The sequence below is a fragment of the Pelophylax lessonae genome (assembly GCF_965119305.1).
Source record: "Pelophylax lessonae genome assembly, chromosome: 2".
In the NCBI taxonomy this organism is placed as follows: domain Eukaryota; kingdom Metazoa; phylum Chordata; class Amphibia; order Anura; family Ranidae; genus Pelophylax; species Pelophylax lessonae.
Window position 1 is genome coordinate 358,527,407 of NC_138769.1, and position 21,779 is coordinate 358,549,185.

Consider the following 21,779-nt stretch of genomic DNA (forward strand, 5'->3'; position numbering starts at 1 on the left):
TACTTGGAAAGATGGATGTCCAGAGGACTTGGACTCTAAAGGAGTCCAGACTACCGATCAATATTATGGAACTCAGAGCAATAAAGCTTTACTTGATTCACTGGACAAATCAGGATTCAATCAGACAATGCCACTGCCGTGACTTACATCAATCATCAAGGGGGCACCAAGAGTGTCCTGGCAGCTCGAGAGGTGGCCGAGATCCTAATATGGGCAGAAAACTTTGTTCCAGCCCTATCCGCCGTGCATATTCCCGGAGTGGAGAATTAGCAAGCGGATTACCTGAGTCGTCAGGTGTTGGATCAGGGAGAATGGTCCCTTCACCCGGCGGGGTTTCACTTGCTGTGTGTCCAGTGGGGGACTCTAGATGTGGATCTTTTTGCCTCTTGGCTCAACAGGAAGTTGCAGAGGTTTGTTCTCGTACCCGTTCTCTGGATCCTCTGACAGACGCATTAGTGGCTCAGTGGGGACAGTATCTGCTGATCTATGCGTTTCCCCCACTAAAACTGCTGCTGAGGCTTCTGCGCAGAACAGAGGTGAAAGGGACTCCAGTAATTCGCACTTTTATTCAGGGTGTTCGCCCCATGGCTCCCCGATACGGTCCCCATTACCTCCGTGGGATCTTAACCTGGTACTGTCATTTCTTCAGAAACCTCCTTTTGAAAACTTTAGGGAGAATACTATGCTTACACTGTCATAGAAGGTAGCCTTTGTAGTAGCTATTACCTCTCCATGCAGAGTGTTGGAATTGGCAGCACTATCCTGCCGCTCACCTTATCCGGTGGTCCACAGAGACAAGGTGGTAATCCGACCTAATCAATCGTTTCTTCCTAAGGTGGTCTCGGATTTCCATTTAAATGAAGACTTTGTGCTGCCTTCCTTATGTCTTAAGCCCAAGCATCCTAAAGCATTTTCCTTGTATTCCTTGGATGTGGTTAGGGTAATCAGGGTTTCCTTAGCAGCTACTTAGTCCTTTGGAAAATCAGACTCTTGTCCTCACGGACGGACCTCAGAAAGGATTGGCTGCGTCTGCTGCGACCATATCCAGAGGATCAGGCAGATGGTGGTACATGCTTATTCACTTAAGGTTCAGGTTCCACCTTTCTCTGTGAAGGTGCATTCTACTAGGACACTGAGCACCACTTGGGATTTTCGCCATCAGGCGTCGGTGATACAAGTTTGCAAGGCGGCAACTTGGTCGTCTGTGCACACATTCACAAAATTCTACAGGGTAGATGTGTTGGCATGTTTAAATGCTTCTTTTGGCCACAAGGTTTTTTGTAGGCTGCTGTTTAAAAGAGAGTTTATTCACTTTGAAACACCCCATCCACCAGATTTTAAAAAGGAGGCTTCTCCCACCAATTATGAGTTTTTGTGCTTCCTCCGGCCCAGGAACACCTGTGTGGGGAGTCTGGGGCTCTTAAGGTGCTGTCCTGAGACACCGGGCTCCCTACATCCACCATACCCTGTTTTTGGAGACTTTTGCTTCCTCAGATTCACGCGACCGACTGCAGTGCATGGGCTCCCTCTTCCCCTTCAGTGCTCAGGCGAGTCAGGACCCCTCGAAGCGCACCCCTGGATGGCACCCCTGGATGGCAGGTAGACAGTCTCTTAAAGGTGGTTTATATCACCTTGGGTTTAGAAGAAGAGAAGAAAGAACTGTCCCTGCATGATATGATGTATGCAGGCCTGGGTGAAATTAAGGGTCACACCTTTCAGATGCCATCAGAAATGAGTGGGCTGAGCCAGAAAGGAAACCCTTATTCCCTAAAGCCTTTAAGAGGCGTTTTCCTTTCGATGAAGACCCAGGAGCCCCCTGGAATAAGGTTCCAAAAATTGACTCATCATTTTCCCAGGTCTCTAGGTTAACTGACCTAGCATTTGAGGACATGGGAGTTTTAAGAGATCAACAGCTCAAGAGATCCTGGCAGTCCATCATGGGCAATCTTAAACTTTCTATGGCAGTGACCTGCGTATCCAGGAATTTGGAGTACTGGCTTAGCCAGTTAAAAGCACATATTACAGCAGATTCCCCTAAACAAGAAGTCCTGGACTCTTTCTCCACTCTCTCCATGGCTATAGCATTTATTGCAGATGCTTCAGTGGAATCAAGTGAAGATGACTGCAAGGTCAGCAGCACTAACCAACTCGACCAGAAGGGCTCTTTGGTTAAAGACTTGGCCTGAAGACGCAGCTTCCAAAAACAAGCTGTGCTGAATCCCATTCCAAGGGGATCTCCTATTCGGTCCTGAGTTGGACTCTGTTCTAGACAGAACAGCAGACAAAAAGAGGTCCTTTCCTATCAAAAAGAAAAAGCAGCCACCTAAGAGGCTTTTTCAACCTCAAAAATTCAACAGGATAGCAGGCCCCAGGAGAAAAGGAGAAATTGGTCAGCGCAAAGACCCAAGGGGAAAGGAAGCATTCTGTTCCATCCTCCTGCGTCGACCAGCAAAGCGCAATGACAAGACTCTGCCGGTGGGAGGAAGGTTAAGGGAATTTCTCCGCTACTGGGCAGCCATAACAAAGAGTCAGTATATTCTGGATATGCTGTCCCAAGGCTACAAGATCAAGTTTTCGGAGCCTCCGCCCGAAAGGTTCTGTGTCACAAACCTCCCAAGAGATGCAGCCAAAGCCCTGGCTATGATGGACCTATTAAAGGACCTGATGCGACAGGGAGTTGTCTGTCTAGTACCATTGGAGGAACAACATCAGGGATTTTATTCCCACATATTTCTGATTAAGAATCCATCGGGGGATTTCAATTTGAAACCACTAAACAGGTCAGTTCTGTACAGGAAATTTCGGATGGACTCGATTTTCACAGTCGGAACCCTGTTAACCACAGGATGCTTTATGGCATCAATAGACTTAAGGGATGCATATCTACACATCCCCATAGCCTCTCATTCACAGAGATTCCTGAGGTTGGCGATAAATATGGGGGAGGAAACACTTCATGTTCAGTTCAAAGCCCTTCCCTTTGGCCTGTCATCAGCCCCTCGGATTTTTACGAAAGTGATGGCAGAGTGCCTAGCGCCCCTTCGCCTACAAGGAATCCCTGTGGTACTATTCTTGGACAACCTACTTTTCTTTGCCCCTTCCAAAGAAAAGCTTCAAAAGGATCTGGACGAAGCCAGAGGGCACCTGGAGTCTCTAGGCTGGTTAGTGAATTTCCAGAAATCAAACCTCACACCAGCTCAGTAGGTTCGATTCCTGGGGTTTCAAATATGCTCAGTGGAACAAAAAAATCTTCTTACCAGAAGACAAGCAAGTGGAGATCCAAGAGAGATGGTAGCGAGGCTACAAACCAATTTTGGTCAGTCAGAAGGGTTATGTCAGTCATAGGAAACTGCATCAATACCAGCAATCCAATGGGCAAGGCTCCATTTTCGGCCACTACAATATTTTCTCCTAAGAGTCTGGGATCACAATCCAGAAACTTTGGAGTCAAAGGTAAAAATCCCCACCAAGGTCAAGAGGACCCTGTGGTGGTGGAGAGACCAAGCAACCTTGTCAAGGGGATTGGCCTGGACCTTCCCGGTAGACCAAAGATTGACAACAGATGCCAGCAGATGGGGGTGGGGGGCCCACTGGAACCAAAACCTGACACAGGGTGCTTGGTCTCAAATAGAGACAAAGAAATCTTCAAATTGCAGGGAATTGAAAGCAGTCGGCCTGGCTCTGGCAGCCTTCTCTCAAAACCTCCAGGGGACTCATGTACAAGTCCTATCAGACAACGCCACTATAGTGGCATATTTAAACAAACAAGGGGGCACAAGAAGCAGAACCCTACAGTTATTAGCAACAGAAATCCTGCACTGGGCAGAAAGTCAGTTGCTTTCCTTGTCAGCAATCCATCTAAAGGGCACACTGAACGAAGTGGCGGATTACTTAAGCAGGCAGAAGATTCGAGAAGCGTATTGGAGCTTAAATCTAGAAGTCTTTACGTTGATAGTCAAGACTTGGGGACAACCAGAAGTGGATCTGTTTGCAGCAAGAGAACGCAAAACTTCCACTTCTCACTCCACAGAAACGACAACTATCTGGGAATGGACTCTCTAGCGCATCCCTGGAACTTCTGCTTGGGGTACGCCTTTCCCCCCTTTCCACTTATTACTCTTGTACTGAGAAAGATACAGATGGAAAGAACCTCCGTGATCCTGATCACACTATATTGGCTCAAAAGGGCCTGGTTTTCAACTATACTTCAACTGACAGCCAAACCTGCCTTTCAGCTCCCTCCTCGTCAGGACTTGCTTCTTCAGGGACCAGTCTGTCACTCAGAGGTAGAAAAACTAAACCTCACTGCCTGGTATCTGATTAGCAACTACTAAAAAGGAAAGGACTCTGACGCGGTAGTAACCACTTTACTTGCCAGTAGGAAGAAGGTTACTAGAGAGATATATACAAAAGTTTGGAAAACTTATAATACCTGGTGTGGTTCAAGAGATCAAAAATGGGATAGTATTGTATCAATTTTGGAGTTTCTACAAGAGGGTGCAGTGAAGGGTTTGGCGGTGAGTACCCTCAAGGTGCAGGTAGCGGCCTTGGGAGTATTCCTTGAAAAACCTATTGCCTCAGAATCTCTGGTCACCAGATTCTTCAGGGCTCTTACCCGCTCCTGACCAGCACCTATCAAGAGTTTTCCCAAGTGGGACTTATCAGTAGTTCTTCAGGCTTTTACAAAAGAACCTTTAGAGACCATTTCACTACGAAATCTTTCCCTCAAAACTGCCTTTTTGGTTGCAATAACATCAGCAAGGAGGATTAGTGAACTGCACGCCTTATCAATTATTGAACCTTTTTTCTCTATCCAGATAGGATAGTTCTCAAGACGGATCCGGGTTTCCTTCCAAAAGTAGCATTTAGGGAAAACCGATCCCAAGAAATTGTCTTACCCACCTTCTGTCCTAATCCATCAGTAGATAAGGAAAGTTTTTTTTCATAACCTAGACGTAAGCAGAATCTTAATGCACTACCTAGAGGTTACTAAGGAATTTAGATCCTCAAATTCTCTGTTTTATCCTTTTTTCTGGCAACAAAAAAGGTTGACAGGCATCAAAGGGATCGATTGCTAGATGGCTTAGATCATCTATTTTAGAGGCTTACTCCCAGATGAAATTATGTCCACCGCAGAGGATTAGAGCTCACTCCACTAGAGCTCTTGCCACTACATGGGCAGAGAAAGCTGGTGCCACTCCAGATCAGATCTGCAAGGCGGCTATATGGTCAAGTTACTTTACGTTTGCAGGACATTATAGGTTGGACCTTTTGGCAGCTGGGGACCAGGCTTTTGGCAGAAAGGTCCTTCCGGCTCTGGACCCTCCCTAAGCTAAGTCTCGATAATCCTCTCAAGGTGCTGTCCTGAAAGACGTTCAGGGAAAATTCAAGTTAGACTTACTGGTAACTTGTTTTCCAATAGTCTTTCAGGACAGCAGGAGCCTGCCCTATTGTATAAAGTTTGCTGTTATTAACCATATCTGTTTGTGTTCCAGCATGGGCCGGAGGTACTCTTCTACAACTGATGAATGGTTGGAGAAGCCTCCTTTTTAAAATCTGGTGGATGGGGTGTTTCCTGTTGGTGACAGGGAGGAGCCATCTCTCAAGGTGCTGTCCTGAAAGAGTATTGGAAAACAAGTTACCGGTAAGTCTAACTTGAATTTTTGACTTACCGTAAAATCCTTTTCTCTGAAGTTCATTGACAGACGCAGCACCCGCCCCTCTATATGAGTTGGGTTGGGGATTTTTTCTTCCGACACTGCAACAAAACAAAATGCCTATAGCAGAGTGAGTGGGTGTATATCCCCAGGGACGTGGTGTGGTAAAGATTTTTCCAGCCTAGTGTCCTACTCACTATAGGGGGCAGCATAACCCAATGGTTAAGAAGGATATGGAGCTGCATCTGTCAATGAACTTTAGAGAAAAGGATTTTATGGTAAGTCAAAAATCCAGTTTTCTCTCCATCCGGTCCTGAGATTTACACAGCTCTGCCACACAGCCCAGTCTGTGAGATCTGTAGACCTGATGTTTCTCTGCAGAAGTTCAGTGACAAGTCTTGTACCTTCCCCTAGTGACCGGTCTTGTACCTTATCCTAGTGACCGGTCTTGTGCCTTCCTCTAGTGACAGATCTTGTACCTTCCCCAGTGAATAGAAGGGAAAGGAGAGTAAGCAGACTGGTGAGCTTATTCATGCTCTCTGTTAGCATGTTCCTTCCACTGCACTGAACCTGTACTGCTTATTTCCATGTCTGAGCTCTGCTGTACAGGGACTGCAAGAGGTTAATGCAAAGTATAATTCAGGTTCATTATGCTGCTTACCTTAAAACAAAAATACATTTAAAGTGGTTGTAAAGGCTGAAGGTAAAAAACTGTGTGCTGCTCGTCTTCCCCCCCCCCCCTCCCCCAATACTCACCTGAGCCCCCCTAGTGTTGTGCATGGGAGCTTCGGCTGTCCCGGGTCTCTCTTCACCATTGGCTCCATCTGCTGTCAATCACAGGCAGTGAGCCAATGTGGAGAGATAACAGAGCAGGTAAGTATGACATGTTTGTTATTTTTATTAAAAATAAAAAATACAAAATTATATTATCACTTTAATGATGTATCAAAATATCACTTTGATAATGTATCAATAAAGAGCTGCATTTATTTGTCCCTTTTGTACTTGGTTTGAGTTTAGCTTTATTTGTAGTAAAATGTTGTTTCCCAGTCATACAGCACATGGCATAGGGTTCTCTAATATTTTAAAACTGGGTTATGTGAAGCTACTTTCAGGTAGATAGACATAGGCAAAAAAAAGCTGTTATTTCCCCTATATAACACCTCCCACTCCCAGGTAGCCTCCGTTTTTTGCTATTGTCTTTAGGTGATCAACCTATTCTCTCTACTGTGGAGCAGCTTATCTCCTTCCATAAAGCTCCCTCTCAATCTTTCTGGATGATTCTTTAACAAAACGATTCTTCTATCTAGATTTCTGCTGCATCATCACTAGCTATTGTTTCAGTTTCCAGATTCGCTAACTTCAATCTGGCAACATATCCTGATTCTCTCTATGCTGAGGGGCCATTACAAGTGGTTATGGAATGGTAGATTAGGAGTACAGGAAAAAAATAATTCAGATGGATTTTCTAGATTTGAGGGTCAGCTTTTAGCTCCAGTGAGGATGGTAGTTCATCCATTCAGAGCCCTAGTGCCCTTTCTTCTGATGGTTGCCCCCACTCTGACTTCCTGCCTGCCTCTGGCCATTTGCCTGGCCCATCGGCTGCACCAGCTTCTTTTTTTCTATCTGCCGCAATGGCAGATTTAATGGGCAGAATTTCTGGCCTTTTTGAGGTTATTGATAGCAGGGGTCACACCCAAGCTGATCAAACCACCTCTATTCCTGAATCGTTCTTTGATTTTGCTTTTGAGCCAGACACAGTACCTGAGTAGGAGGAAGCGGTTGAGGAGGATCTTTCACCTTGTGAGGAAACTGATCAGGATCAGGTAAACGCCTGTTACAGAAATACCACATACATTTTTGCATTAAAATTACCTGTCCAGTATTTTTTACCCAATTTCTTGGTAAAATCTAAAAGATGGGATCGGGTCAAGTAAAGGATATGAGACATATCAAGCCTTTATGTTGCAAACACCTGTGGTACCTAAAAAAAGTTTTCGTAGGTGACACGAAGAATTGTAATTTGTAAGAATTTACCCAGGATTCCTGGCCCTTTAAATATTGCTTCTAATCCAATGCTCGTGGAAGTACATCATGTGTGGTACGTCTGCTGTTTACATGTATGCACGTAATGATGTAAACGTGTGTGCACAGTGCGACAGGGTTGTTTTTTTTTTTAACTTTTTATTTCCACTAACATTACAGCTTTCACCAGAGGGCTTACCAACCCCCTATAGCCCTTTTCACACCGAAGTGGTGCATTTTTGCCTGCACCACGGGTGCAGCGCAGTGTACCCACGGGTTTGGTGCAGGTTAGCTGCTCTTTCCCCTTGACTTCTATATGGTTCGAATTGTCCTGTGGTTTAGATGCACTTTTATAATTTCCAGCAGCTTTTTTTTTCTTTCTAGGTCCAGTCCCCTGAATGTGATATGTAATCAAGTTGTAATGATTAAAGAAGCCTGTGTACTGTTCTATACTCAAGGAAAATGTATTTGAAAAGTAATAGAAGTGTCTTGTTTTTTGTAGCTAGTACCCAAGGTTTTTCATAAATGTCCCACTGTTTACTGAATGTGAACAAACTGTTTTTATGTTAAGCGACTTTGCGTACAAGACCCTTTAACATAATGTTGTACCAATCTTAATCCTAGGATTCCCATGAGATGTTGGAGGATTTTGGAAACAAACATTTGCAATTGTTGGTAGATAACATTAATCATGGCGGAGCATGGAGAAATCCTGTACTTGTCAAGATCTTGTCTCGACAGTCTGTAGACCCAGAAGAAGGTGAGGATAACAGACATACTTGCATTGTGGGTCTGTTAACTTTTCATAATTCTTTAAAAATTATATTGCGGTATTTTACATTTGATCCAAAATTGCACCTGTGATGAAATGTCTGCCACCATTACTTTTGCAAATGTTATTTGCCTGGCTGAGTCAAGCTTCCATACTCCATAGGTCAAATCTGGAACAAGCATACATACGGCTGAGGGTTCTTGAGAAGAGTACTTAGGCAGGGTTCTTTGATGTACAGCATCCTTCTGACTCCTCCCACTAGCCATTATGTCAGCATTGCATAGAGACCCAGGCAATAATGCCATCACAAAGTCTAAAATAAGATGACCTTTTTTTTTTTTTTTAATTTAAAATATTCTGTAGCATTATTTTGATGGGGGAGGAAGGCAAAATATAAGCAGATTAAACTTCAGTGTTGTTTTTAACAAATGTTCAATGAGAATTTCAAGCATATTAAAACACAAGAAAAACCAAGAACAAACTGGCATGGTATGACAACCAAAATGTATAAAAGTGCAATCAAAATGTCTAGATAAGACAGAGCTAAAATCAGTAATGACAACACACAAATTTATGCAGAACATTTTCCAACAACATGTGGGGGGAAAACTGACTCAAGGGTTGGATCACTTTCAGCATGACTAGTGTTGTACTATTCATCTATATGAGCATTATGAGAGTTGCAATTGTCAAAGACAAGCCATTAACATGCTCCTACAATCAATATCTTAACAGCATTTTACAACAATGCGAAAAATAGGGGCGACTAGCCCTCAGAACATAGGTCAAAGTAAGTATAAAGGGAGAATTTCATATGACTTACATTTTCAATTTGCCCAGGGAATTGGTTAGGTTAGCACTAAAGTACCGCTCTGTATATTCAAAAGAAGTGATTGTTAAAATTTCAGATGGTGAAGACGGTACAGTGCTCACCATAAATGAGTACACCCCAACAGATTTTTCAAAAAACCTTTCCTTTCAGAATCGACATTCTATGGCACACTATACTACAAAATACTCCCACAAATGCAGGCCATTAATTGCACCCCAGATTTGTTAATTTGCACACACAGTATTTTTCCTAACAAATTCATTCAAGACCATGTTGCAAAAATGAATACATCCCAATGAAAGTCTTAGGAGCAAAGCTACATTTTAGACCACAAAATCCTAATTAACAAGAATTCAACTACAGGTGAGTCTAATTATTCATTAAAGCTTTACTTATCATTCAGAATACTGTAGCAAAAGTGATAAATTTAATAAAGATGGAACTGCAACCATCTCAGAGACGTCCAGGCCATCTACTGCAGTTAGCACCTCAACAGGAGCGTCTTCGGATGAGAAAGGTTGAAAGAAATCACCATGGAAGTTCACTGCAGTAAGCTAAAGAAGTAGAAAGCCAAACTGGGGCGATGTTTCCTGTGACACAATATGGCGTACACTGCCGTGGAATGACACTCATGGTTTTTCGTCCACGAAGGAAGCCTCTCCTACAGCCCATGCAAAGAAAAGCCTGCGTATAATTTGCCTGGGCCTATGCTTAAAAAGACTACTGGGACTCTCTGTACTCCTGGACTCATGCGACTGAGATAAGTGTTTGGAATCGATGGCTTCAAAACTGTATGGCGTTACAATGGCAAGGAATACAAACAAAAATACATGGTGCCTACAGTGAAACATGTTGGTAGCCGTGTCCTCCTGTAGGGCTGCTTGAGTGCTGCAGGTGTCGGGGAGCTGCATTTCATTGATGGTGTCATGAATCGACAGATGTACTGCTCTATATTAAAAGAAGATGCTACCATCACGCTGTGCCCTTGAACATCGTGCTCTTTTCAAAATACCAATGATCCAAAATGCACATCTAAGGCCACTTTTATTTCTGAAGAACTGGGTGAGAGTGATTTAGTGGCCAAATATGTCTCCTGATCTGAACCCAATCGAACACCTATGGGTAATTCTGAAAAGACAAGTTGAGCATCACTCTCTTTTAGGGGTGTTGAATATAATCACAGCATCTATGCACCTTGATTCAGACGTTCGCGATTCTGCAACGATGCTGAGAGTCGGTGGAATCAATCGCCGATAACGTCCTCCAGCCCCTGTGCGGTGCTCTACCTCTCCTGGAGAGGCAGTGCGTGCCTGGTGACTAAAGCCCCCTCCCCTTCCAGATGGACACTGTAGCAGAAAGTCAGATGATGAGCCTGACATTCAGTAGAGTTAAGAGGGATGAGCTTGAGGAGACCCCCACGTCAGCAGAAGCATCACTGGAGGCACTGGAAGGGAGAAGAGGCAGAGAAGCTCTAAGCATGGAGGAGGGGGAATCGACTGACACTGAAAGCAAGCGAGTGCCAGTGTCACTAATTCCATCCCTCCACAACCACCCCTCTGCCTGATCCCATCTGTCCACCACCACCACCCCTCTGCCTGATCCCATCTCTCCACCACCACCCTTCTGCCTGATCCCATCTCTCAACCACCATCCTTCTGCCTGACCACCATCCTTCTGCCTGATCCCATCTCGCCACCATCACCCCTCTGCCTGATCCCATCTCGCCACCATCACCCCTCTGCCTGATCCCATCTCGCCACCACCATCCCTCTGCCTGATCCCATCTCTCCACCACCATCCCTCTGCCTGATCCCATCTCTCCACCACCATCCCTCTGCCTGATCCCATCTCTCCACCACCATCCCTCTGCCTGTTCCCATCTCTCCACCACCATCCCTCTGCCTGTTCCCATCTCTCCACCACCATCCCTCTGCCTGATCCCATCTCTCTACCACCATCCCTCTGCCTGATCCCATCTCTCCACCACCATCCCTCTGCCTGTTCCCATCTCTCCACCACCATCCCTCTGCCTGTTCCCATCTCTCCACCACCATCCCTCTGCCTGTTCCCATCTCTCCACCACCATCCCTCTGCCTGTTCCCATCTCTCCACCACCATCCCTCTGCCTGTTCCCATCTCCCCCACCACCATCCCTCTGCCTGTTCCCATCTCCCCCACCACCATCCCTCTGCCTGATCCCATCTCTTCCACCATCATTCCTCTGTCATCCTCACTTATATTTTGTGCATTTAGGACAGGAACGCATTTCAGGTCTTTATTAAAACAATCTACTGAGCAGCCCAAACTAGTTTGTGAGCGAGTCAGTCTATTCCACATTTTCACAGCTCTTACGGCAAAGAAGCCTTTGTTTTTCCTCCTAGATGTAAAGAATGCCCCTTTGTTGTCTATAATGAACTGAAAGTGAATTACTTTGTAGCCCTCTTTTAGGATGGTTATGAGAATTATCCTCCCCAAATAGGATATTGCGCTAAGAGCAAATGAAAATAAATGGAGTTATTTTGACTGTTTGAATTTTTGGATAAAAACCGTGGGCATTAATCGTGATGCATCGCGGAATCCAATCGAATCGTTATTGGAATAATCGTATAGTGAGACCAGTGAAGATGCGCACCCCTACTCGCCATCCAGCATCCAGGCTCTAAAAGAGGTTTTTCTTAAAGAATGGAAAAAGATGTTGCAATATGTCGCCAACTTGTTCATTCCATGCCTTGAGACTTGGTGCTGTCCTTACAAATCATGGAGGTCATACAAAATACCAGATGTAGTAGTTTTTGTTGTGGGTTGTATTTGTTTTTGCATCAACTAATTGGAGTAAAACTGAAGGTTTTGTAATCTAAGTTATATTAACCTTTCCTTCATGTAAAGAACTAAACAAATGTTTCTATAAAACTGTTTTGTCAAAATTTTGGAAATTGTTCTTGTGTTCATTGAAATATTAAATAAAATCGTATTTTTCAAAAGGGATGTGCATAATTTATGCTGAGCACTGCATGTTCGAGAAGCTTGCCATTTTGTGAGGAATCGTTAAATGAGGTTGTGGTTCTGTATTTCAGCGACTAGTTTCTCTGTAAAGGAGTGTTGTGAGATCCTTTCTGACTGCGGTAATAGTAGGTGGAGATGAAACTGTCCCCATTTTCAAACTATTCTTTCAAGCTGTCAAAAGACAGGTGGATCCATTGAGTTATGAGTTCTGGGTTTGCCTGGGCGCATTGTGTCTGAACAGTAAGAGGTGCCTTGGTCATGTTGTGCAATTCGGTAATGCCATGTATCAAGTTGATAATTAGGTCCCAAAAGGTTGAGATCGCTGACAAAGGCAGAAACTGAATCAGTGGGGATTTTTTTGGACCCGTACTCTGGGCATTTGTCAAAGTGAGAAACGGAGTTCAAAGAGAGAAACAGGATGAAGGCCCAATGTATTCTTTTAAACTGGGTTTCTCTCTAAGTTTCCTTTGATGCATTGGCAGACTTTCATATAGACCGCCAAGATCTTGTCTCCTACGTCAATTTCTGGCGGAGTCCTTGTGCCACTTCACAAAAAGTGGCTCCGCCATGGCAGAGTTGAGGACAGACTGAAATCATTTATAAATATCTGAGATGGAATGTGTAGGTTTTATTAAGCAGGCTATTGATCAGAGAAAGATGGAACCTTTTTAAAGGTGTCTTGGCAGCAAGAGGTGACGCAGGAGATTACCTGATAAGAGTATAGGAGATGCATTGAGGGAAGTTGAAATTCGGTTATCTCTGAGAGGTTCTGGCTTCATAGTGTCCAGAAGACAGGTCATTTTTTACCAATCCTATAGCACGCCATACGCTGTAGGCTCTGTGTTCAGTGGTCTGCGGAAACATGGGGTTACCATGGATCAGGAGATGTCGGGAAACATAGGGAGATAAGTTGAGTTTCTTCCTGATCTCCTACCAGGCCACAACAGTGTTTTTCTTTTTAAAATATTTTGTTAAAGAGCCTTTAGAGGGATTGTATTTTACAGTGTAATATATCATAAAGGTGGTAGGGAAATGCATGGTCCGATTCAAGGACATAGCATAAACCGATGAATAGGAGAGCCTGTCTACACCATATTGAAGTGGACAAGCTAAGTTTTACATACTAATTAATATGTAGGTTATCTCCTCCTCCTTTCTTCGGACGTTGCAACTTGGATAGAGCATTAGGTAGCATTTCTTGCACAATAAAATGAGTAACTGCTTTTATTAGGTCTTTGTACATGCTTGGGTTTCAAAAGGGGGGGTTGTAAAGGATATAAAAGGTGGCTAAGGAAGCTCACCATTTTAAGTGGATTACCCCTTCCAACGAAAGACCAAGGGTAGAGTAATCCAAGCCCCCAATTCCTTAAGAATTTCAGTGATCGAGGGGGTATTAAGAGAGGAGGGTTCCTTCCCTTTTTAGATTTGCAATATAGTGTTCAGCCAGAGAAAATGGAGAAGGTTTCTCCTCTCGATGAGGTAGAGCGAGCGAGGGGTAATACCTCACCTTTTACTATACCATGCAGTCCTGAACAAGTGTGAGACCTATCGCAAATAGACTGTAAGGTAATTCGATGTGAAGATTAGCATGTCGTCAGCAAACCGCACCGTACATAGTTCCCTGGGGCCAATGTGAATACCATCGAGGGGAGCAGAGGTCAGCAGGAATATAGATAGTGTTTCCAAGGCTAGGTTTAATAGAAGAGGAGATAGTGGGCACCCCTGTCTCGTACCTTTTTATAAAGGGGTATATTACCTAATGAGCCTACTGAGGGGATAAGTTGTGCAGACGGTTGGAATACATGTTGCATAGGAGTTCTACAATGTGATCTGTAAAACCTAATTTTGTCAAGACCATGAAGAGCCAGTTAAAATGGACATTGGGAAAGCCCTTTTTGTCATCTGTTATATTCACAAGAGCAGTTTGAACTTTGAGAATAGTGGAGGTTGCTGGTCTGCCTATAATAAAGCCAACCTGAACTGAATGGTTCAGGGAAGGGAGGATAGGTGTTGAGCTTGATGCGATAATTTTGGCTTTTAAGTTGAGTAACGAGATTGGCCGTTAGGAACCTGGCAGAGTGCGATCTTTCCCTTTTCTTGGTGAGAAGTTTCATATAGGCCTGGGATCCAATTGGCAAATCTCGATCACCATCCCACATTGTGTTTTATATAGAGATTGGAGGCTATGGAGGGATCGCATCACAGGTCAACCCTATAGAACTGCAGTGTAACTATCAGGCCCTGGGGCTTTATTATTTGCTAAGGATTTAACCGTGCTGGCTATTTCTTCTGGGGATAAGGGGCATTAAGCACATCCAGCTGGGAAGCAGTGAGGTTGGAGTGCTATCCCTTCCATAAAATTATTGGGCAGAAACCTGGGTCTATAGAATCTTCAGAATATAAGGAAGTATAATGGTCACCAGGATTTTAGTCCCATTGGGGACTGCCTAATTTGGCCTGCGCTATCCTTAAGATATGGGTCCGTTTAGTTTATATGGACCTTTTGGTAAGCCTAGCTAGTAGTTTGCCAGAATTTGTGAATTTGTATAGCAAAATGGGACTGCTTTCGCTCCTGCTGTTCCCATCCAAAAAATTAAAGCAGCATTTAGCCTCATACCAGGCTTTCTTATGCTCTAAGTGGAGTTCCCGCCAAAATGTAAATTTGTATAAACTAGCGAAGGGTTAGAACTTTTTTTTTTTTTTTTCCTGTCGGCATTGGGAAGATGTCACTGCATACTCATGGTCGCAGGGACTTTATTTTCCCACTGTATAGCAAAATAAAGTTATGGCTAGAGTTGGCGTGTAAAATACTGTAAAGCAACATTTGAGTTAGGAGTGGAATTGGTATTGGAGGAGAAGAAAGTAAAGAAGTTAATCCTTTATAACTATAGAGGTAAATAGGCGTTTCAGTGTTTTTGAAACCTAAAATATGTTCACACTTATTTTTTTGTCAGCATACATTTAGTTGAGCAGTTTTTATAGGATATTTTCTCTGCTAATTGCAGTTTCTTTCAGGATGCATCCTTGTGGGCCTTTAAGAAACAGGCTGGCATTTGTAAGCTTTTAAATACCCTAAAATCTAAAATCCCCTGTTATGGTCGCCATGTTTTCTCATGCAAAAGCAGAGCGAGTGCTACTGCTCTACTGCAACAGTTGTTAGGTTCTTTTTGTTTTCCATCCTATCCTGATTATTTCAGGAGTGGGCATAGTCATGTAAAATGGGGTGAGCAGATCTCTTCACCCATACTTTTAGTGAGACATTTGACAATCTTTGGCGAGTCCAAACTCCCCTCCTCCAGAGGAATGGCTTTTGTAAGCATTTGTTAATGTGAACTTGACATCCATTCATGCATACATTTCTACACAGGTTTTCTTTTTAGATTGTAAGTGACATTCTTTATTTTACTTATTTACAGTTAACTGCTGGATTTTACAAGAAGGCCTCAACTTTCTCCAGTTGCGCATTAAACATTTAATGAAGACTAACTGTATCCAGCAAGCAATGCTACTCTCAAAAATATGTTCAGATTCAGAAGAGACTTCAAGTGACTCTTTTTTTCGACAGTCATACATTACATGCTTGTGCACAATGTTACCAGATGATGAAGCCTTTAAAGAGGTACATATAAGCATTCCAAAGATGATTAGGGTGATAGTTTCTGTTTGCTCATGTTATTTCTCCAATTGTCCAAATGTCATGTAAACAAAATGTGTACTTTATCCTACTTGATTTAAGTCTGTATTTTAAAGCGACTGTAAAGACATTTTTTAAATAGCAAACCTATCATACTTGCCTGCTCTGTGCAATGATTTTGCACAGAGCACCCAGATTCCCCTTCTCTGAGGTCCTAAACCCCTGGCTATGGGGGGCACTCATGCAGGCTTGATCCCAGGCCATGCTCTGTGACACAGACAGGGCAGCTCAGCTCTGCTCCCTCCTTCACTGACTGCGATTGACAGCAGCAGGAGCCAATGGCTCCCACTTAAGTCTCTGAACCAGTGAGGGGAGAGAGCAGTGCAGTGTATCCTGAAAACCGGCACCCTCTGGTGGATGGTGCTGTGATGAGCGCAGCTTGCTCTCACTGCCTGTCCACCACCGACATCTTCCAAGGTTGACAGCTGCGCTTGATCCGTCATCCTTTCCTTTCTGCCACTGAGTGGACGGGAAGTGCCATCTCAGTGCCCGTCAGTGACACCTATCAGTTCAGCCTAACCTGTGCAGCCTAATCAGCGTCTCTATCAGTGCTTAGTAGCGCAGCCTCGTCAGTGCCAAATTTTTTTTTTTTTTGTTTATCACTTGGCGCCAGGCGTAAGCAATTCTTATTGCCTGACACCCCAGGCATGCAGTTCTGGGCGCTGGGCAGCTGATTTAAAAAACTGGCTCCTAACTTTTTTTGCTGCTTCCTAGATTTAATAAGCAAATTTGTCAAGCGCTGAGCTATATGGTTGGGGAACAAAATATCTAATCTACTTCACTCTACAGAAGAGATGTATATACTATTAGAGGTTGAATCTGGTACATATCACTCGGAGATCAAAAGTTTTAGTCAATTTTTTTTTTTTTAAAAGGGCTAAAACACGGTTTCTCTAAAACACTGTTTCTCTATCATTCGTCGACAGAAACAGCTCTTCCTATTCATAGACTCATAGGGTTATGCTCCTCCTAGGGATAGACACTACGCCTATAGGGGCTGTCCAAGCAGGCATAACCCCTCAGGCTCTGCTATGCTCACACAGTTTTGTTCTGCCTAGTGTCACGGATAGGACCTAGCTCCCTGCTGGGACTTCAGTCTTAGCTGTAACAGGGAAAGTTTGGGACTTTTTTTATTTTTTAACTGGTTAGTTCCTGAGGACCAAGATCCAGAGGAACTACAAGCAACAGCTGGCTTTTATTTGCACTGGATAATCTAGATCCTTAAGGTCTCCTAGCCTGGCCATCAAGTGTGAGCAGGTTATAGTCCAGAACTAGGCCTCGTCACGACAGTGCACCGATGGATAGGGACGAGCCTGCGAGTGGATCGTCTCGCCGGGACGCAAACAACCTGGAACGTCCTGAGTTGCAGCTTCCCCTTGGCTAACAGCACCCCCATCCCGGATGGGAGGTGATCGGTTTTGGAGTGGCGCCCACCTTGTACCGTGGTACGATGAGTAATATGTCCTCCCAAAAACCCTAGGCGTCCTGTGCCCCTCCCTGGAATTGTCAGACCTTAGGGGCTCCCCCGGTTCCCTGGCACCCCTTAGGATATACCCCTTGGCATTTTCCCTCCCCTAGCAGGTTTTTACCTTGGGGGGGGGGGTAGTAATAATGCGGCCACTTCGGCGCTTATTTGAGGGGGGTCCCTGGTTAGGGACCCTTTTGATGCCTTCTATTTTGGGACCCTCCCTGGGGGGTCCCGGAGACCGCATGACGCACCGTAGAAGCCGCCAGTTTGCTGTGGTTCTTGATCTGTGTTCCCATTAGTTTTGTAAGGGCAGCCGTTTTATGTATTTCCCCATTGAGAATGTATTGGGGCCATTTTCTTAAAGGTCCGTGGGCTGGACAGACGTGCAGAAGGCTTTTTTCATGATAGAGGCAGAGCTTCTTCCTCTTCCTGTACAGCTTAGTGTTACTTTATTTTTCTATACTGATCAGACTGGACTTTTTTCTCTGGGCTCTGGTAAAGTTTTCTGGGGGCTCCCTGTAGGTTTTTTCCCCCTCTCCTGCTCTGCTATTATACTATATAATATACTAATCAGGGTTGGGGGTCCGCAGTATTAGCGGTGTGACCGCATTTTTTGTGGTCTTAAAGGGACATACTCAAAAAATGATTTCCAAATGGAGTCCCAGGAAAAAATTTCACCTGCAGAACCCCTGGAAATGACTGCGGGACCCTCCGGTTCACAGTTGCAGCCAGAAGTATCATTTTATTTTTTTTGCAAAGCCTGATGTCAAAAGTGGAATTTGCCTGTTCTGGTGTTGCCAGCCACAAATGTCCTCCGCCCTCACCTCCATCGGCAGGGTCCTCACACTCTGAGATAGATATGGTCACCGCAGACCACCTTTGAGGGATCGGTGTCTTTGCATTCTGACGGTGAAGAGGACCTGTCCTCATCAGCCCCCGCGCAGGAACACACATTGTTGGAAGACCGGATAGTTTCAGTGCGGGAAACATTAAAAATGGTTGATGAACCCACAGCGCCAGGTACGCAGGTGTCTTTTGGCTCCTGCAAATCCCATAAGTCGAGCAAGGTTTTCCCTTGTCCAGAATTTTTTTACACTATTGTGAATAAACGACACATTAAGCACATGTTGGTGGTGTCTAAGCGTTTTGCACACCATTACCTCTTTGCGGAGGCAGTGTCCACTAGATGGACTGTACCACCAAAAGTGGATTTTCCAGTGGCCAGGTTGAATAAAGCAAAGCGACTCTGGTACCGGTGGAAGAGTCTCCAACTTTTTCTGGATTCCGTGGATAGACGGGTGGAATCCTTGTCTCACCATTTACATGTGGTAGCAGGTTACATGTTAAAGTCTACCTTTTGTGAATGTTCTGGTAGCACAGACTGCTACTGATTGGGTGAAGTTACTTGGAAGCTGAACGGCTCCCCCTTGCGGTGCTGGAACTGATGGACCAGTTGGCTCAAGCCCTGGTGTTCATCCCTGGATGTAGCCCTGTTAGTGGCCAGGGCGTCGGCAGTGGGGATTGCTATTAGGCACATGGTGTGGCTAAAGAGCTGGACTGCTGACCAGGCTTGCAAAAAGGCCTTGACTGATCTTCCTTTCACAGGGGAGAGGCTGTTTGGATCCTCTGGATGTGTTGATCAAAGGCCTCACTGGGGGTAAGAGTGCTCTTCTTCCTCAATCTGTTAAGGGCAAGGCACCACATGTTCTTCTTTTGCTGCTCATAGGCGGCTAGTTCGTACCTCCGAGTCGCAAGCGACGGTCCTGCAGTTCAAGTCTTCTGGGGGTTCTGAGAAGACCTGCTCAGGTAAATCGGAGACGGACCAGGCCGGATCTGCAGATGAATCTTAGTCTGTGTGAAGGGGCGCCCTCATCCGTTTCTGGGGGGGGGGGGGGGGGGGCGTCTTTTGATTCTTACTAGAGCTGGGTTCCTTCTTAAGTACGCTTTGTAGGGGATTCCGCTTTGGTGAGGGTATTTCCTCCCTCGGACAAGCTGAAAAAGTTACAGGGTACTATCCGGTTGCTGTTGGCAGTCTGTCTTTTCTGCGAATTTGCAGAGGCTCAGGGCAATACAGTTTTGCATGAGCCACTGGGAAACTCGTCTGCAAAATTGTCCTGTCAGGATTCAATCGGCCTATTCCACGAGTGTGGCTTATTGGGATCACCAAGGGTCAGGGAGTGGTTCCTTCACCTGGAGGTTTTTTCATCCCATGTGTCCAGTGGGGACACCCAATGTCAATTTGTTTTGCTTCTTGCTACACCTAGTCGGTTCAGAGGTTCATAGCCAGGTCTCGGGATCTTCTGGTGGCTCCTTGAGGTCAGTACCGACTGATTTATGCCTTCCATACTTTGAATCTCCTGCAGAGACTTTTACGCAGGATAGGGGTGGAAGGAATTCTGGACATTCTGGTGGCCCCAGACTGGTCGCGCAAGTCTTGGTACGCAGATCTGGTAAGGTGGGTCTCTGATGCTCCTTGGAGACTTCCAGTCGGGGAAGATTTGCTGTCTCAATGCCCAATCTTTCATCTCTTTACAGTCGCTGGCTTTGTCGGCATGACTTGTTGAAAGCCAGGTGTTTAGAGATGGAGGTCTTTCTGACTCTGTGATTCCTACGCTATTGAAGGCCAAGAAGTAGTCTTCCAGGAAGATCTATCATCATATGTGGAAATCGTACGTTAAATGGTGTTATCTGTTCTTCAAAAGCTTCCTTTTGAAAGCATTCGGGGGATTTCACTGCTGTCCTTGTCTCAGAAGGATGCCTGCTTGGGGGCTATCACTTCTGCACGCAGAGTGTCGGACTGGCGGCATTGTCTTGCTGATCACCTTATCTGGTGGTACATAGAGATAAGGTGGTACTTCGACCTAATCGTCGTTCCTTCCTAAGGTGGTTTCTGATTTTCAGCTGAATGAAGACATTGTATTGCCTTCACTTTACCCCAAACCTCGGCATCCGAAGGAGCATGCTTTGCTTTCTTTATCTGTGGTTTGGGCGATCAGGGTCTATTTACAGACTACTGAGTCCTTTCAAAAATCAGATGCACCTTTTGTCCATTCTGATGGACCTTGTAAGGGTATGGCTGCGTCTACTGCGACCATTTCCAGATGGATCACGCAGACTATGGTACATGGCTATTTACTGAAGGATCCGGTTCCTCCGTTCTCAGTGGAGGCTCACTCTACGAGAGTGCTGAGTGCCTCTTGGGTTTTCGCCATCAGGCATCGGTATTACAAGTTTGCAAGGCGGCAACTTGGTCGTCTGTGCATATGCTCGCTAAATTCTACAAGGTAGATGTGTTGGCATCCACGGATGCTCCTTTTGGCCGCAAAGTTTTGCAGGCTGCAGTTTAAAGCGCTTATATCCTCACAAAAAAAAAAAACCTTCAGGACAAATGCATAATGAGCTAGTATGCATAGCATACTAGCTCATTATAAAATACTTACCTTCTTAGTGTCTTCTTATACTTAGTGTCAAAAATAGGCCCGGTCTTAAAGTGGTTAAAGGCACAACTACCTTTTCACAGCTATTACATAACCAGTCCCCTTCCCGATTCGCAAGACACAATATCTTAAAGTACAGAAGGCTTAAAACTGGCAAGAGGAGGGACCTAACAAAAATATCAAAAATGTAATCCCAATATTAAAAATGTTTTTTAAGGAAAAGAAGCCCCCACCAACACGAAAACACCTGGACATTAAGACCCTCAGATATGTATATATTTCACAAGACACACAAGCAAAACAAATGGAGAAGCCCTAACATATAATTAGCATTCCCTGTTGCCTAAAGTGTCAATTTAAAGCTGCCTGAATAACCCAGAAACTACCTTCCCTAGAATTTCTGCGTGCTGGATGAGAAGCTATAAAAAACGATTGCAGGGGTAGTTCATTGAGACCCTTGGGGACTATAGTGTCTAGCACAAAGATCCACCTCTATTTTATTTTTATTTTTTTTATTCATGCTCTCTTGTGTTGCCTTGCTAAAAAACTAAAGTGATTATGGGAGTAGGAGCGGTTATGCAGAGTGAATCTCAGGTTTACTTGTGCCAATGTCCAATCACTTGGAGGTGGAGCAGTGACCCCTCACTGGTCTTAGCCTGTCCTGTGACGTACAAGTATGTCAAACATCCTATTTTTTTCATTCTTGCAAGGTCTTAAGGGATAAAACCCTGGGAAATGTGCATGTATTGCAGAGAAGTACTACATTTTTTTTTTTTTTACCTGGACATAGACTTTAACGATTTGCTGATCAATTTAATTGTAGCATTGAAAATTGTTTTGTTTCTTATAGATTTCTAAGATGGCTGGACAAGATGTATTGGATACGATTTG

The 21,779-nt window shown here is 44.5% G+C and overlaps 1 protein-coding gene across 1 annotated transcript in view; it reads left to right on the forward strand.

Moving 5' to 3' along the window:
* RLF (RLF zinc finger) overlaps positions 1–21,779 on the forward strand; it is a 161,611-nt gene that overhangs the window by 82,536 nt on the left and 57,296 nt on the right. Inside the window, exons 4-6 of the mRNA XM_082246226.1 lie at positions 8,307–8,442; positions 15,706–15,908; positions 21,739–21,779. The exon at positions 21,739–21,779 is cut by the window's right edge and continues 96 nt beyond it. Of these exons, the coding sequence (XP_082102352.1) occupies positions 8,307–8,442; positions 15,706–15,908; positions 21,739–21,779 (380 nt within the window). The remainder of the gene's footprint in view (positions 1–8,306; positions 8,443–15,705; positions 15,909–21,738) is intronic.